General features: G+C 39.2%; 1 protein-coding gene across 8 annotated transcripts in view; it reads right to left on the bottom strand.

Moving 5' to 3' along the window:
• Positions 1-471: 471 nt before the first annotated feature.
• neto2a (neuropilin (NRP) and tolloid (TLL)-like 2a) overlaps positions 472-14,829 on the bottom strand; it is a 58,966-nt gene continuing 44,608 nt past the window's right edge. For all 8 annotated transcript variants that reach the window (XM_078544332.1, XM_078544333.1, XM_078544335.1 and 5 more), the window contains 3 exons: positions 14,074-14,302; positions 12,164-12,277; positions 472-1,681 (listed from right to left, as the gene is read on the bottom strand). In XM_078544332.1, coding sequence (XP_078400458.1) covers positions 1,098-1,681; positions 12,164-12,277; positions 14,074-14,302 — 927 coding nt within the window. In that variant the 3' untranslated portion in view covers positions 472-1,097. The remainder of the gene's footprint in view (positions 1,682-12,163; positions 12,278-14,073; positions 14,303-14,829) is intronic.

Genomic DNA, 14,829 nt, shown 5'->3' with positions numbered 1-14,829 from the left:
CAGCCACCTCTGCCCACCATTCTGGGCTATTTGCATGGCAACCCTCACTCCTTATCCAGAGACAGGACCTCTTTCCCCCCCCCCAGCTGCCCTCTTTTACTAGGACTCCAGAGAATTTTGATGAGACCTTTAGTAGTCCACACTGAGAACATATTTTCCAAATTTAAGCTCGCCCATGTGGTGAAGAGGTGCAGGTTGCCTTTAAATTGCATTACTCCTGCCTGAATTCATTCCCCCTCCTGCACTATCCCCACCAAGCTGCCAAACCCAGTGTGGGTACACCCAAAGCTCAAACGGTCCATACTTCTTACCCATTTTCCATCATTTTGGGAATACGATAAAACATCTTCTCCCACCCCCTTACACAGCTTTTAAAAGTGAACTCCCATTTATCAAAAAAAAGTAATGAAAACATATTTTGTAAAGAAAACGGATAATTAGGTTCTCAATAGGATGCACAGAAAGAAATAATTTTGCATTTCAACAAGCTTTTTATTTGAACTGGCAAATACACAATCCTATGAGCTCACGAATGGTAACTTTATTTATGTTGATGACCTGATCTAAATCGTGTGTTAAACGGACATGTAAAAAACAGGCCATAACAAGTAGAAAATGCTGCCATTCAAAACCATAGCCGAGCAGGGTTTAAAAATTAATACTTCTTTTTAAGTAAAAAACAATGATACTTGAAAGGACTTTTGATATAATTCTGGTGCTGCTTCTCATCTTTTTATACTTCAGTTGAAAAGCTTCTCTCCAGTGGACTGGAACAATTAGTGGGATCACAGCAGGAAACCAAAGAATTAAACCTCTTAGCATATCTACAGTAAGTAATTACCAACCAATATTACAATTTCAGCAAGTTTCAGAACACAGACAGCCTGTTATTAAGAATTGTTGTCAACAGTTTGTCTCACAGAAATAGTCAATCAGAAGGGTCAAGGAAAAGTGACCCCAGTTTCACATATTTTGTTACTGAACTGATTATCAGGGTATATTAAAATGCCAAATAAAATGTCAAAGTGACGAAGCAGCATTTGCAAGAGAAAAAGAGACCAAAAGGTAGTGCTCAGTAACAGCACAGCAGTTCCACTTTAGAAGTCAATGGACATTGAACGCTGGACAGTGTCATTTCTGCCACGTATGTACATTTCAGGGGGAATCTCCTCCATCACTCTGTCTTCTATGACTCGTTCTGGACTGTCTTGCGAGTGCTTCAAAGTATAGCAGCTTTTCTTGAAGGTGCTGTTAAATGTTTTCATTGGCTGTGGCTGGGAGAAATCATTCCGAAATGGAAGATCCATTGTGCTTAAATTAGTCCTGCTTTGCTTTATACTTGGCGGCTGTGAGCCACAGTGGTGGTCGTGGATGCACCTGGAGGCATTGGATGAGGAGCGCCTGAGTTTATGGTAGTTCTCAAAGTCTTCAGACAAATCAGCCAAATCTGCTGTTATTTCTTTATCTCTTAGAGAAAATAGTTCATAATGAGGAGGATCAAATACTTCTTGAAATCCTGATTTGTTAAATGCTGCTTTGCGAGCCAAAACCTTTTTGCGAGGTTGTTTTACTTGCACTAGTACAGAAATGACAAGAAGGACTAAAACAATTCCTGATGAAATACCGATGATTGTTCCGTGAATTTTGGTAATCTGGTGAAAAAGGCCAGGCTTTTTCTTTTCTGCAAAAAGTACAAAAATCCAAAAGTGTAAACATTATCAATCTAAAAAAAATATTCACACCAGTGCCAGTTTGAACTTGAAAAGAACCAGAACAGCTAATCTGGGCTGGACGTCCAGCTCAGTGTTTGGCCTGCACAGTGCTCAGCACTGCTCTGAGCTTCCACAGCATCCTATATTTTTTCTAACTTGCTAACCTATCATTATAGGTTCTTTTAAAATGGAGTCCCGTACCTAAATCTTTAACCTTGTTAGAAACTTCGCATGAATTCTGATGAGCTTATAAATCAGTCAGACCCAATAACCATTCCATTTCAATGTAATGGGCCATCCTTCTACAATATAATCTCTTCATTATTTTCCAATTTACTTCAAGAGGTAATATGAAAGTACACAGGTGATCTCTTTGGGGACTTAGACAAACGCAATTATTTTTATTAAAATACAGCTATTATTTCATAAACTGATAAAAATTCTGACTAAATGGTGCGATGAAGAAATATCAGAGTTCAGTTGGAATTCTAAAGTGCGTCATTATCTTTTATTTTTTAACTATTATTGCATGGTAAATTTAAAGATTGTTAACATAAAGCACGCGAAATGTTTTCGATGAAACAGTGTAGAGTATTGGTGTATTGTATACAGTATTGGTCACCTTATTTAAGGAAGGATGTAAATATGTTGGAAACAGTTCAGAGAAGATTTACCAGGTTAATACCTGGAATGATGGGTTGTCTTATGATTAAAAGTTGGACAGACTAGGCTTCTGAAGAGTAAGAGGTGACTTGATTGAAACATACATGATCCTGAGGGGTCTTGACAGGGTGGATGTGGAGTGGATGTTTCCTCTTGTGGAAGAATCTAGAACTAGGGGTCACTGTTTAAAAATAAGGGGTCACCCATTTAAAACAGAGATGAGGCAACATTTTTTCATTCAGAGGGTTGTGAGTCTTGGGGACTCTCTTCCTGAAAAGATGGTGGAAGCAGAGTCTTTGAATATTGTTAAGCGGAGGTGGATAGATTCTTGGTAAGCAAGGAGGTAATAGGTTATCGGCAGTAGATGGGATGCAGATTTCAGGTTACTATCAGAGCAGCCATGATCTTATTAAATGGCGGAGCAGGCTCGAGGGGCTGAATGGCCTACTCCTGCTCCTTGTTCGTATGACATGGCGAACAGCGGTGATATAAGCCTGGATTTAACTTGAGGCACGCAATAGGGATAGGGGCACAAGAACACAAGAAGAGTCGGGGTGGGGGGGGGGGTTTCTTGATGCCAGCGTGAGTCCCTGGAGTTTTAAACTCCTAGGCCTCATTTTAATATAACCAATGGGCCACCTGCCTTTTTTCATGGGGTAATTTCCTGTAGCATTCCCATTTAAAGCAGGAATCCGCCTTCTAAAGTGAGGATGGTAGCTATGCTGGAATAGAAATATCCAATGTTCATTCTCTTTGCACTCCCCCACCTTCCCCCATCTCATGTCCTTATCCCTACCCACTTGAGTTAAGGCCAGGCCTATGGTTAAGAGAATAAATTATAGGGCTCTTCTTAGGTTTTCTGATGCTTCCCTGGAGATCCTTGTGGGGGAATTCAGGGAAAGGAGGGAGGTATTTTTCCCCATCACCTGCAGGAGCATAACCAGGGTGACTATTCAGCAGGGGGGTAGGGCTAGGCAGAGGTGACTGAGAGGGTCAATGCAAGCAGCATCATCCCCAGGACCTGGGTCCAATGGAGGAACGGATTCAATGACTTTGCAAGAGCAGCAAGAGTACAGTTTTGATTTTTCCATCCCTCTGAACAAAAATTGCTAACTTTCCTTTCATCCCTCCCTATCATTCTCAACCGTTCCCTCGCTCCATCATATCATTTAGAATGCAATCACAAGGGCTTGCTGCAAAACGTCTCTTTCTCATTCTAAACACACTCCCCTCTTTCGTTTGTACTCTTCACATCGCACTCACAATACACAATAGGGAATTCAGAAGAAACTTCTTTACCCAGGGAGTAGTTAGAATGTGGAACTTGCAATCATAAGGACAGTTGAGGTTATTAGCATTGATGCATTAAAGGAAAGCCAGATCAACGCATGAAGAAGAAAGGAATAGATGGATGTATTGATGGGATTAGATGAAGAAGGGTGGGAGGAGGTTTATGTGGAGTATAAACACTGGCATGGACCTGTTAGGCCGAATGACCTTTTTCTATAAGAAAAGCAAATGCTGCAGATGCTGGAGATCTGAAATAAAAACAGAAAATGCTAGAAAAACTCAGCAGGTCTCGCAGAATCTGTAGAGAAACAGAGTTAATGTTTTGAGTCCAATATGATTCTTCTTTGGGAGAGTCATATTCTGAAGAGGAGACATATTGGACTTGAAACCTTAACTCTGTTTCTCTCTCCACAGATGCTGCCAGACCTGGCCTATTTCTATGTTGTAAATCCTATGTAATACTAAGTAACAGCATTTTCCCATACATCTTCATTCCTTGAAGACACACTAAATTAAAAATGGATCAGACAAGCTTTAAACAAACTGAGTAGTGTATGACTGGGTGCTTTACGTATCACCCACTGTTGGAATCAGAACCGTGAGGTCGATTTTCATCTTAACCACCTTGACAAAAAATCTAGTTGGAGGATTGCATTTGGGGAACAGAGCCCACCTGATTTTGCTTCAGCCTAAGTAGTTGGATGGAAAATGTGGCAAATTATTTAAAAGGCACGGGACCCATCCTGCTTGATTTTTCTCTCTACACCTTACCTAGCCAATACTTATTGCCCAAGCAATAAAGACTAAAAATTTACTCTAGTACCTTGGCACCAATGTAACAGCTACAATTCTTTATAAAAGAATGAATTTTACTAACAGATGTAACAACTGAGTAATAGTGAAATTAAATTTGAGTTCACGTAATGCAATCAGAATATTTTCCATTTTTATTTTAAATAATTCATCTATGCACCAAGAAAGAGTGTAATGTTCTTTATAGTTCACCAAGATGTTGAAGAGAAAAATCTATGTGGTCTTAAGTGGTTTCCATGTCTCTACTTAATTGTGTATGAAGATTCTTAATTGATGCAAGATTCAACTTCATTAGTCATCTTGGGTTTTATGAATCAACCATAAAACTATACATGGAGTAGAATGTGAAGAATGATGGAAAATAATTATCATTCTTTGGAAAGAAACTGCATCCATTATCGGAAAAACCATAGAAAATAATTCAACCTGATGCACTCACAGCTACACTGCTCCAGTTTATAACAAATCTTTAAGAAATCAAAGTAATGAAGAATAATGGAGTTTGTATGCTCTACCATACATTATCTGCACTCTCCCAAAGTGATCAGACATTAAACGTTCAGAGAATTTCTCAGTGATTTTAACAGGTGGCCACTTAAATCAGAATGGGCCACAAGAAGTCTTCCTTGGGTAGGATTTTGCCCTTGGCGGGGGTGGGTGCTCGGTGGGGGCGGGCGGGGACGGTCAGGAAGCCAACCGCCACCCACGATTGGCACCGCACCACAATTAAGGCCTGCCCAAGATGGAACGTGGGCAGCAATGCTGAACGCTACCTGTGCAGGTAGGGGGAGGAGGGCGAGCGGACCTAGCACGAACTTCGTGCATGTGATTGAAAGAGTGCTTCAATCTCCCTGAGGCACGAAGCTGCCTCATAGAGATGAAGCGCTGTTTAAAAATACTAATGAACAAAATAAAAATGGCATAAAACATGTCTCCACGTGTGACTCTGCCACATGAGCAGGGACATGTTTTTAATTCAAGTGTAAAATTTAAATTCTTTTTGCTTTAGGAAACATCATCCTGCCCATGGATGAGGTTTCCTAAAAAATACAAAGGCCGCTTGGCCTTTTCGCCTGCCCGTCAACCATTAGGTTGAACAGGCAGTGAAAAATTCAGGACAATTGTTAACTTAATGGCCTTAATAGGCCTTTTAATTGTCAGCGGGTGCACTGCCGGCTCTGGCATGCACCTGCCGACCTAACTATCACGAGAGCACATTTCATGCTTGGGCATATTGGGCATGCACCCGCACGCCGAGCGAAAGATCCTGCCCCTTAATTTAAAAAAAAATGTATTCTTTCATGAGATGTGGGTGTTGCTGGCAAGTCCAGCATTTGTTGCCCATCCCTAATTGTACTTGAACTGAGTGGCTTGCCACACCATTTCAAAGGGCTGTTAAGAGTCAAGCACATTGTCGTGGCACTGGAGTCACATGTAGGGCAGATCAGCTTCCCTAAAGGACATTAGTGAACCAGATGGGTTTTTACAACAAGCAGTGATAGTTTCATGGTCATCATTACTGAGCCCAGCTTTTCCATTCCAGATTATTATTTGAATTTAAATTCCACCAGCTGTCGTGGTCAATCACAAAGTCAACCACAAAGTCACAATGAACGTACTGAGGATGGTAGTTCAGTATATAGATTGTTAATGCTTAAAGAAAATACCAATATCTCTAAGACATGATATAATGTAAAGATATAATGAATAGGAAAATGAAACATTCATGCCCTACCAGAAGATATGAGTAAGTTCTGTGCTAGCTTTATTTATTGAGGTAAAATTTACTCATTCTGATGTTCATTCATTCATCCACGCTATATGTTAAAACACACTGCGCATTATGACATTTTCATCACTATGCTCCACCTGGCGATTCCTGCCTGCTGCAGCTGAAAGCTCTTGACCATGTATTTAGACTGGTCATGGCATAATGGATGACAGATGGCTATGAAATATTGGATGTTCTTTTGGTGGTTACAACAGTATTAAAATGCTCTCTAGTATACTTTTCATTGAAACAGAGGTCATCCAGAGTACATAACATCTGACGACATTTTATCCACTGAGCAAAAATATGAAATATTTACTTCACTGGTACATCACTATTTAGACAGACAGAAGACTAAAGGGGATAGATGGAAAAAGTAATTGTTACACACAGTTTACAACATTTCAGTATCATCAGGATGGGGATGGAAATGGCATTGTATGGGGCAGCTATTTATCACTATTAAATTAAAATTAGAGCACTGTTTCTAGTTTTAGTGTCCACACTACAGGAAGGAAATTGAGGTAATAGAGAGGGTACAATTCAGATTCACTGGTATGTTGCTTGTGATGAAGAAATACAAACAAGACTTGAAAAATTAGAGTTGTTTTCATTAGGACAGAGGGAATTAAAGGATAACTCAATAGAATTGTTTAAAATTATAAAGGGATGGCAGCAGGTAGATAGAGATGGACTGTTCCAGTGACTGAGAGATATAGAACAAGGGGATATGAATCTAGACATGATTAAATTAATGTGATTTAGGACAGAGAGCGAGGGAAACTCTCACGCAGACGGTATTGAGGCTATGGAAAGTACTAGTGGAGTATTGAAGCAGAAACTAAGAAAGATAAGTGCATTTAAAATGAAAGAAGGGGATGTATTTAATAAACTAATCAAATTCGAAGGGAATAAAGCCTCTTGTCTGGATTCATTGCATCCATGCATTCAAAAGAATCTAGGGAAGGGATAGAAGAGGCATTACTACACATATTTAATTTGTTCGAAAAAGATGTAGGATTGGTGGATAGCTATTGTAATTCCTATACTTAAGAAGGGGGACAGAACATGCCAAGTGAATTATAGACCAGTCAGCTTAACATCAGTGGTAGGAACAATAATGAAATCACTACTAAAGGAGAGAATAGAAGAACATCTAGAAATGTGAAATATAACAATGAACTTGGATTTCAAAATGGAAAATCTTGCTTGACCAACCTCAGTGAATGTATTTAAGGAGGTAACAGAGAGAGTAGACAATGGTAACACAGTAGATGGAATTTATCTGAATTTTCAAAAGTCCTTCAATTAAGGTGTCCCATAATGGGCTAATGAATAAAATTAGAGAATGTGGAGTCAGGGGACAAGTGGAAGAATGAATTGCTAGCTGACTTCAAAACATAAAGCAGATTGTGGAAGTAAAGGGTGGTTATTTACAGTGGTAGAAGGTGGGAAGTGGTGTTCCAAAAGGATCGGTGCTGGGACCACTGCTGTTCACAAGTTACAGATGACACCAAATTGGGGGTGGGGTGGTGTGTGGATGGTGGGTGGGGGGGGGTGGGGGCTTGCAGAATAGTCAGTTTCAGGGAGAACTGCAACAAATTACAGCAAGACATTAATAAAACTTGTAGAACCGGCAAATACTTGGCAAATGAAGTTCAAAACAGACAAATGTGAGATGGTGCATTTTGCTGGAAGAAAATAGGGAGGTCACTTTTTACTCAGAACGTGCAAGTCTAGGTGGAATAGAGAAACAAAGAGATCCTGGAGAACAAATAAACCAATCGCTAAATTTGTGCCACAGGTTAGCAAGGCCGTATAAAAAAAACAAGCATGAGGCTCTGTTTCTAGAGAGATAGAATGGAAAAGTAGGAAAGTTAAATTAAATCTGCATCAAACCTTGGTTAGATCACATTTAAGAGTACTGCATGCTATTCTGATTGGCATATTATAAAAAGGATATGGAGGAACTGGGGTGGGTGCAGTGAAGATTTACAAGGATGATAGCAGAAATGGGTGGATATACATATCAGGAAAAGATGAACAGGCTGGGTCTCTTTTCTTGAAAAAGAAGCCTGGGGGGTGATCTGACAGAGATCTTTGAAATCATGACTGGGTTTGATTGAGTGGATACTGAGAGAATGTTCCATTTGTGGGGAAGAGCATAACGAGAGGCCATCAATATAAGATAGTTATCCAAGAGTGGTGAGAATGTGGAACTCACTACCACCAGAGTGACTGAAGCAAATAGCATTGATATATTTAAAGGGAAGCTAGGTAAGCATGTGAGGGAGAAGGGAATAAGAGGTTACCATGATAGATTTAGATTAGGAAAGATGGGAGGAGGCTCAAGTGGTGCATATTTTGTTGGCATTGACTATTTGGGCTGAATGGCCTGTTCCTGTTCCCTATATCCTATGCAATGTCAGCATCAAAAAATTACTTAGAGAGGTAACTGAAGGAAAAGGGAACAAATGGACTTGGGAACTGATGCAGATGCAACCACTTGGGTGGAGAAAGGGGAAGAATCACAGGATAAAAGATTTGGTATTCTTTCTCTCCCTATTCTCATTTTCCCTCTTTCCTGAAGACATGCTGACTGATACCCTTCTGATGCCTCACCTAAGTGGCTGCAAGAAGATGGAGAGGGAACTTGGATCTATGATGCCAGGTCTCAATTCCCTTTACACTGCCTTGGGGTTATTTTCTCAGCGGGTGGGGTGAAGTGTTTGCAGGTGCAAGCAAAGAACAACCATGGAAATGAGGTGGATTGGGTTACCCCAGCTTATTTTCCTCCAAGCTCAATGATATAGGACCCATCTGTTGGTGCTAAGCATTGCTGCTGGCTCCCATGTTAAACAGGCAGCAAAGCCAGGGAAACATAAAAAGGTAAGTGAAAGCTTCTCTTTTAGCTTCCCCAGATATCTTCAACTCTGGAGACCTTATGGCTGCAGATTTTGGAGAACAGCTTGAAGATCTGGATGTCAATGGCCATTCCTGTTGCTCTAAGTCCTGCTAGATGGCAGATCTGCAATAGACGCATGACAATGACCTGAACTGGTAAATGCAAAGAGGTTCAAATAATTGTAATTGAGCTTACTTCGGATGTATTCCATCAGAGGGCAAGAAAATCAACCCTACCCTCCTCAGGAAAAGTCCAGCATTCGAAGCAGAAATAAATGATATATTTCCAATATCAGACACAATTGGCAAAATGTTGATATTTCTGAGCAGTCTTCAGTGTAAAAAACAAGACCTTTTTGTTAGGCTGAACAACCTCTTTAAAACAAAATAAATTATTTACTTCGATAGTTTTCTGTAGCTTGTTTAATCTTTCCATGAAATGAAATGATTAAGTTCAAAATTTGTATGAGGCAGTACTGATACAACAATAATTCCGTGGGCAGAATTTTGCCCTTGGCGGGAAGCCGGCCGCTGCCCGCGATTGGCACCGCACCGCGATTTTACGCAGGCGAGCCAATTAAGGCCCGTCCAGCATGGAACACGAGCGGCAGCGCTGCCTGTGTGGGTGGGGGGAGGAGAGCGAGCGGGCCTAGCATGAACTTCGCGCATGCATGCGAAAGAGCGCTTCAATCTCTGAGGCACGGAGCTGCCTCAGGGAGTTGAAGCACTGTTCAAAAAAAAATGAAGAAAATAAAAATGTCATAAAACATGTCCCCTCATGTGACTCTATCACCTGAGCAGGGATGTGTTTTTAATTCAAGCAAAATTTTTAGTTTATTTTTATTTGCTTTGGGAAGCCTCATCCCGCCCATGGATGAGGTTTCCTAAAAAGTGCAAAGGCCACTTGGCATTTTCGTCTGCCTGTCAACCGTAAGGTTGGACGGGCGGTGTAAATTTGAATTTAATTACCTTTTTAATGGCCTTACTAGGCCTTTCAATTGTCAGCGGGCACAATGCCAACTCCAGCACGCGCCCACTGAATGAAATCTCGCAGGACTACATGGTGACGTTGGGACGCTCACCCAACATCACCGCGCATCATTTTACTCTCAGTCAGGTCAGGCGCACGCCCGCACGCCAAGCTCAATATTCTGCCCCATTTGTATGTTTGTATGAGGCAGTCCTGACACAGAAATAATTCCCTGTGTGTGAGGTAGTACTTAAAGAACAATAGTTCCATATGCATGTTTGTGTGAGGTGGTACTGATACAGCAATAATTCCATATGTATGTTTGTGTGAGGTTGTACTTATAAAACAATAGTTCCATATGTATGTTTGTGTGAGGTAATACTGATACAGCAATAATTCCGTATGTATGTTTGTGTGAGGTGGTACTGATACAGCAATAATTCCATATGTATGTTTGTGTGAGGTTGTACTGATAAAACAATAGTTCCATATGTATGTTTGTGTGAGGTAGTACTGATACAGCAATAATTCCGTATGTATGTTTGTGTGAGGTGGTACTGATACAGCAATAATTCCATATGTATGTTTGTGTGAGGCAGTGCTGATACAGCAATAATTCCATATGTATGTTTGTGTGAGGCAGTACTGAAACAGTAATAATTCTGTATACTGTATGCACAAAAAAATTTCCTGACCATTTAGGAAAGACCATGCAAAGGACACCTGCCGCCATTCAAAAATAAGATCTGGACAAGCTGGTCTAGGGATCAGGAGGGTAGCCTTGGCAATTTAAAATGGAAACGATTGGGCACTGGATCTGACCCTTGACAGTAATTTACTTTTTACTAATATGCATCTCAGTATACATTAGTTAATTTTAACAGCTTTATTTCAAAGAGAATTCATTCTGTTTCCAGTGAACAATGAGATCTCCAAGTGTGCCACTGGTATAAAAATGACAGTCTTATTCATCCCCAAGTGAGCAGTAGTGTATATAACATTAGCTGTGTTAATAAAAGAAAACTGCTATTAGTTGAATACAGTCTCTTTGTGCCTGTGGTATTCGCTGTGGTAAGGGCTACCTTTCAATATTTAGATGCTTGCTGTATATATATTCTATCATTATTGTAGGGATAACTACTTATTTGCTGCTTCAGTGACAATTGGGCCATGCTGTTAATTTTTTTTTAATATAATCTTGCTAGGCATCAGAATATTGCCAACCAAGGCCAGGACTCTAATCCACAATTATGGTAACAACGTATCCTTGGAGCTGACACAGGTTGTCCAACTTTCTCTCATTGTTTCTAGTGATCTTTATTGAAAGAGAATGTGGGTGTAAACTGGATGAGGACATTATCAAGATCAAGCTTATCTTTTTAATGTATGCACCCCCCCCCCGCCCCACCCCACCACCACCCAAAACGCGCCCCCATCCCCAACTCTGGTCCCTTGAACCTCAGTTTTGTCATTTGTAATTCTGACAAAGAAAGGAACAGGCCCATGGCAGGACTGGCTGTCATCCAGTGGCTGTGGTTAACTAAAGATGATCAAGTACAGGAGAAAGCTGAATATTTTCACTGTTATCCCAGATTTAAAATAAGTTTACCAGCAGTTACACTACTAGCAACTATCATTGGGTGGAGCTGGGGTCAAAAAGTAAGAAACATACAATAATGAAATATTATTCAATGAATCTTTAACATCAGTCTCAATAAACCAAAATAAAAACCCATCTTCAATGTGGTGACATATCTTCATTTCATAACCGTGAGCTGAACCTCTCAGATTTTATTAGGGATTGAAACGAGCAGCTCTGTATTAAATCAGATTTCCATACACTAGCTGCGGAAATGTCAAAACTAGTTAAGATCTGTTAGACCCTGTAAACCAATGTTAATGCAAACTTTGACTCAGATGAATGTATTTATTTAACCCATAAATATAGCCGTCTGAGAGAAATGGCCTTTGTCAAGTCTGATGAAGTAAAGGACATTTTTTCTCACAAATGTTTTTACAGAACTGGGCAAACAATGTTACCTTTACAATGATTTTCATCCCATGGGTACACACAGTTCTGGACTCCATTACAGACCAAAGAATTGTTGATGCACATGTCGCTGTGACAAAAGAATGTGTTGTCCTGGCAGGGAGCTGTGAGACAAAGGTTAATGTCACCATAAATTATAGCACATGTATTTCAAAAGCTTATACAAGATGTGATGTAGCACTGTGTATGGCCATTCAGCCATGAGCAACAAAAAACAGTAAATGGGCACTTTGTAAAGGTCATGTCTTTGTTAGTTCAGCTTTGTCAGTTAGATAAATTGGTCATGGCTTCTTTGTTCACAATAAAAGCATCAACTGAATCTCCCACGCAAAATTAATGAGTTCATCTAATCTTGTTGGATTTATTGATTGTTAACTTGCATGAATTCATAGCATGATTCAATCATTAGCTTTGGAAACTTAAGTGTAGACCAGATGTATTGCTAGCTAACAGCATTCTGAAATAAAGGAATCGATCTGAAAATAACAAAGGAAGGATTATAGTGGTCTACTTCTGGCACTTTGTATGATATATAACATTATGTAAATTGTGATCCAATTTTTCATGGGGATTCTTCAGGAATTTTTGTGGATCAACTACTTGGATTTGAAACTCTTAAAAGGATAAGTCACAGGATGTGTCACACTAACAATATCTGGAGGTATGGCTTATTCTGCAAGTGGTGAGTTGAAAGAGCTAAAAATGTGCATACAAGTGACAAGTGGTATTTTCATGGAAGTGGCATCTGCTATGAATAATTTGTGACTGTAGTCTCTAAAGGTCTGTTTTAAAAATACAAGATATGAACATTACTTTAAAGGATTTTTAGGATTAGGTGTGCTCTTCATTTTTAATGGGACATGCATTTTTTTCTATACTTAATTCAGGAGTGAAGTCAGATAAATGAGTAAAAAAAAGGAGGCGGTCAGAAAATAAATCAATTAATAAGCAGACAAGTGTTGCTTGCACCAGCCTTTACAGATTATTAAGATTGGCGGAATTCTTACTGATTTGCATTGAATAGGGAATTTTATCTTGTCTTCAATTATAGCTGTAATCCATTTCCTAGTGGACGCCAAATCATTGCATAGACACCTTCCTGAAATCAGTACTAATTCAACTATCTGTATTCAAAGTGCTACAAAAGTAGAAAATAATATTGGAAAGGACATATTTGTGCAGAACAAGTGTTGTGTAGCTGCTGTTAAACTATCTTTTAAAATTTAAAATGAGACCCCTGTGTTGCAACTCATCAATTACCACAAAATACCTAAAATTACTTCCTGCTGCCATTGAATGTGTAAGAGAAATGATATTGTTTTCTAGTACTGTCCTGACTTACTTTCTGACAGGAAATTTAAACATTTTTTGTTAATAATTCTTTCAAATATTTTCACAAAGGGGAAAAAACACCTGATATAATAATCTGTCAACTTTTGAAACATTTCCATTTTGTTTTGTATGTCCACAAACATTCCTGTAAATTTCTAAAAACAAATTTCAGAAAGGATAATCAACACAGTTTATAGGACCAAAATAATATTCTTGGCAATTAAGAACAAACTTTTTAATAGTTTATTGACAATTTTCCAAAGCAACATGTTACCTCAATTAATCTGTCTGTTCGGACACATGTTTCTGCTCCTGAGAGGATGTACAACCACACTGCTTCCAAACCTCTGTCAATCAATCCAGTGGTCACACCTTATAATATTACACAGCATAATTTCCAAGCCTACATTTTTAATTGTGGGTATTAAAATCCTATGGCTGTGTTACAATATTGTTTCAATTTTTAACAAACGCTATTCTCTGAAGCAATCTATTGCTAAACAAAATAAGCTAGTAACAAATTAAGTGTTATTAGAGAATAAAATGTTTATAAGCCATGGTTACTTACGATCCACAAATGAAGTAAATAGCATTTGGAATCTGCTCAGCCTGCTGCCCTCATCAGCCCACATACGAACCACTCCAACTCCAGTTTGTAGCATCAGATCGTTAGCTACTGTGCTGCAAAATTTTGCCTTTAAGTTTTCAATAGCACTGCTCCCATCATACACAGCAACAAAATTCCTCTTGCATTCATTAGAGTGATCCATTTGATAGTCGAGAAAGCGTAAATAAATCTATCAAAGAGAAACACATTAAAGGTCCAGTGACAGTGTTGCACACATGTATTGCTGCAAAACTTTACATTTAAAGAAAGAGATCAAGAAAGTGCATTCTTTGTGTTTAAAACCATCAGAATTGAATCTTCAAGAGAGTGGCTGATTTTACTTACTTGATCCTTAACATTCAATAATCTTTTTTGATCTTGATCAAGTTTTTAGTTTTTTCTCTTTTTTTATTTTTGAATGGCAGGGGATGAAGCTCATGTTCATCAACTTGAGCATGCTGGGGCTGGAGATGGACGACTTTTTCAATAAAGTGTCAGAACAAAGTTACTGTACATCACATGGGCAATAGAGTTCCCTCTATTCTTCCACACTTGTGGGCAATAATCCCTACTGTACTAGTGTACCAAATCAATTTTCCAAAACAATCGGCCTTATTCACTTTAGATGGCCCATTATGCTAATGTTTTTGGAGCTATCACACTGAAACATTTATAAAGGTAATCCAAAATTACAGTGTATAGCCTGCACTGAGGGTT

Source organism: Cetorhinus maximus, chromosome 6 (assembly GCF_964194155.1).
Source record: "Cetorhinus maximus chromosome 6, sCetMax3.hap1.1, whole genome shotgun sequence".
Classification (NCBI taxonomy): domain Eukaryota; kingdom Metazoa; phylum Chordata; class Chondrichthyes; order Lamniformes; family Cetorhinidae; genus Cetorhinus; species Cetorhinus maximus.
Note: the sequence above shows the minus strand (reverse complement) of the source record. Positions and strands in the feature narration are given on the sequence as shown.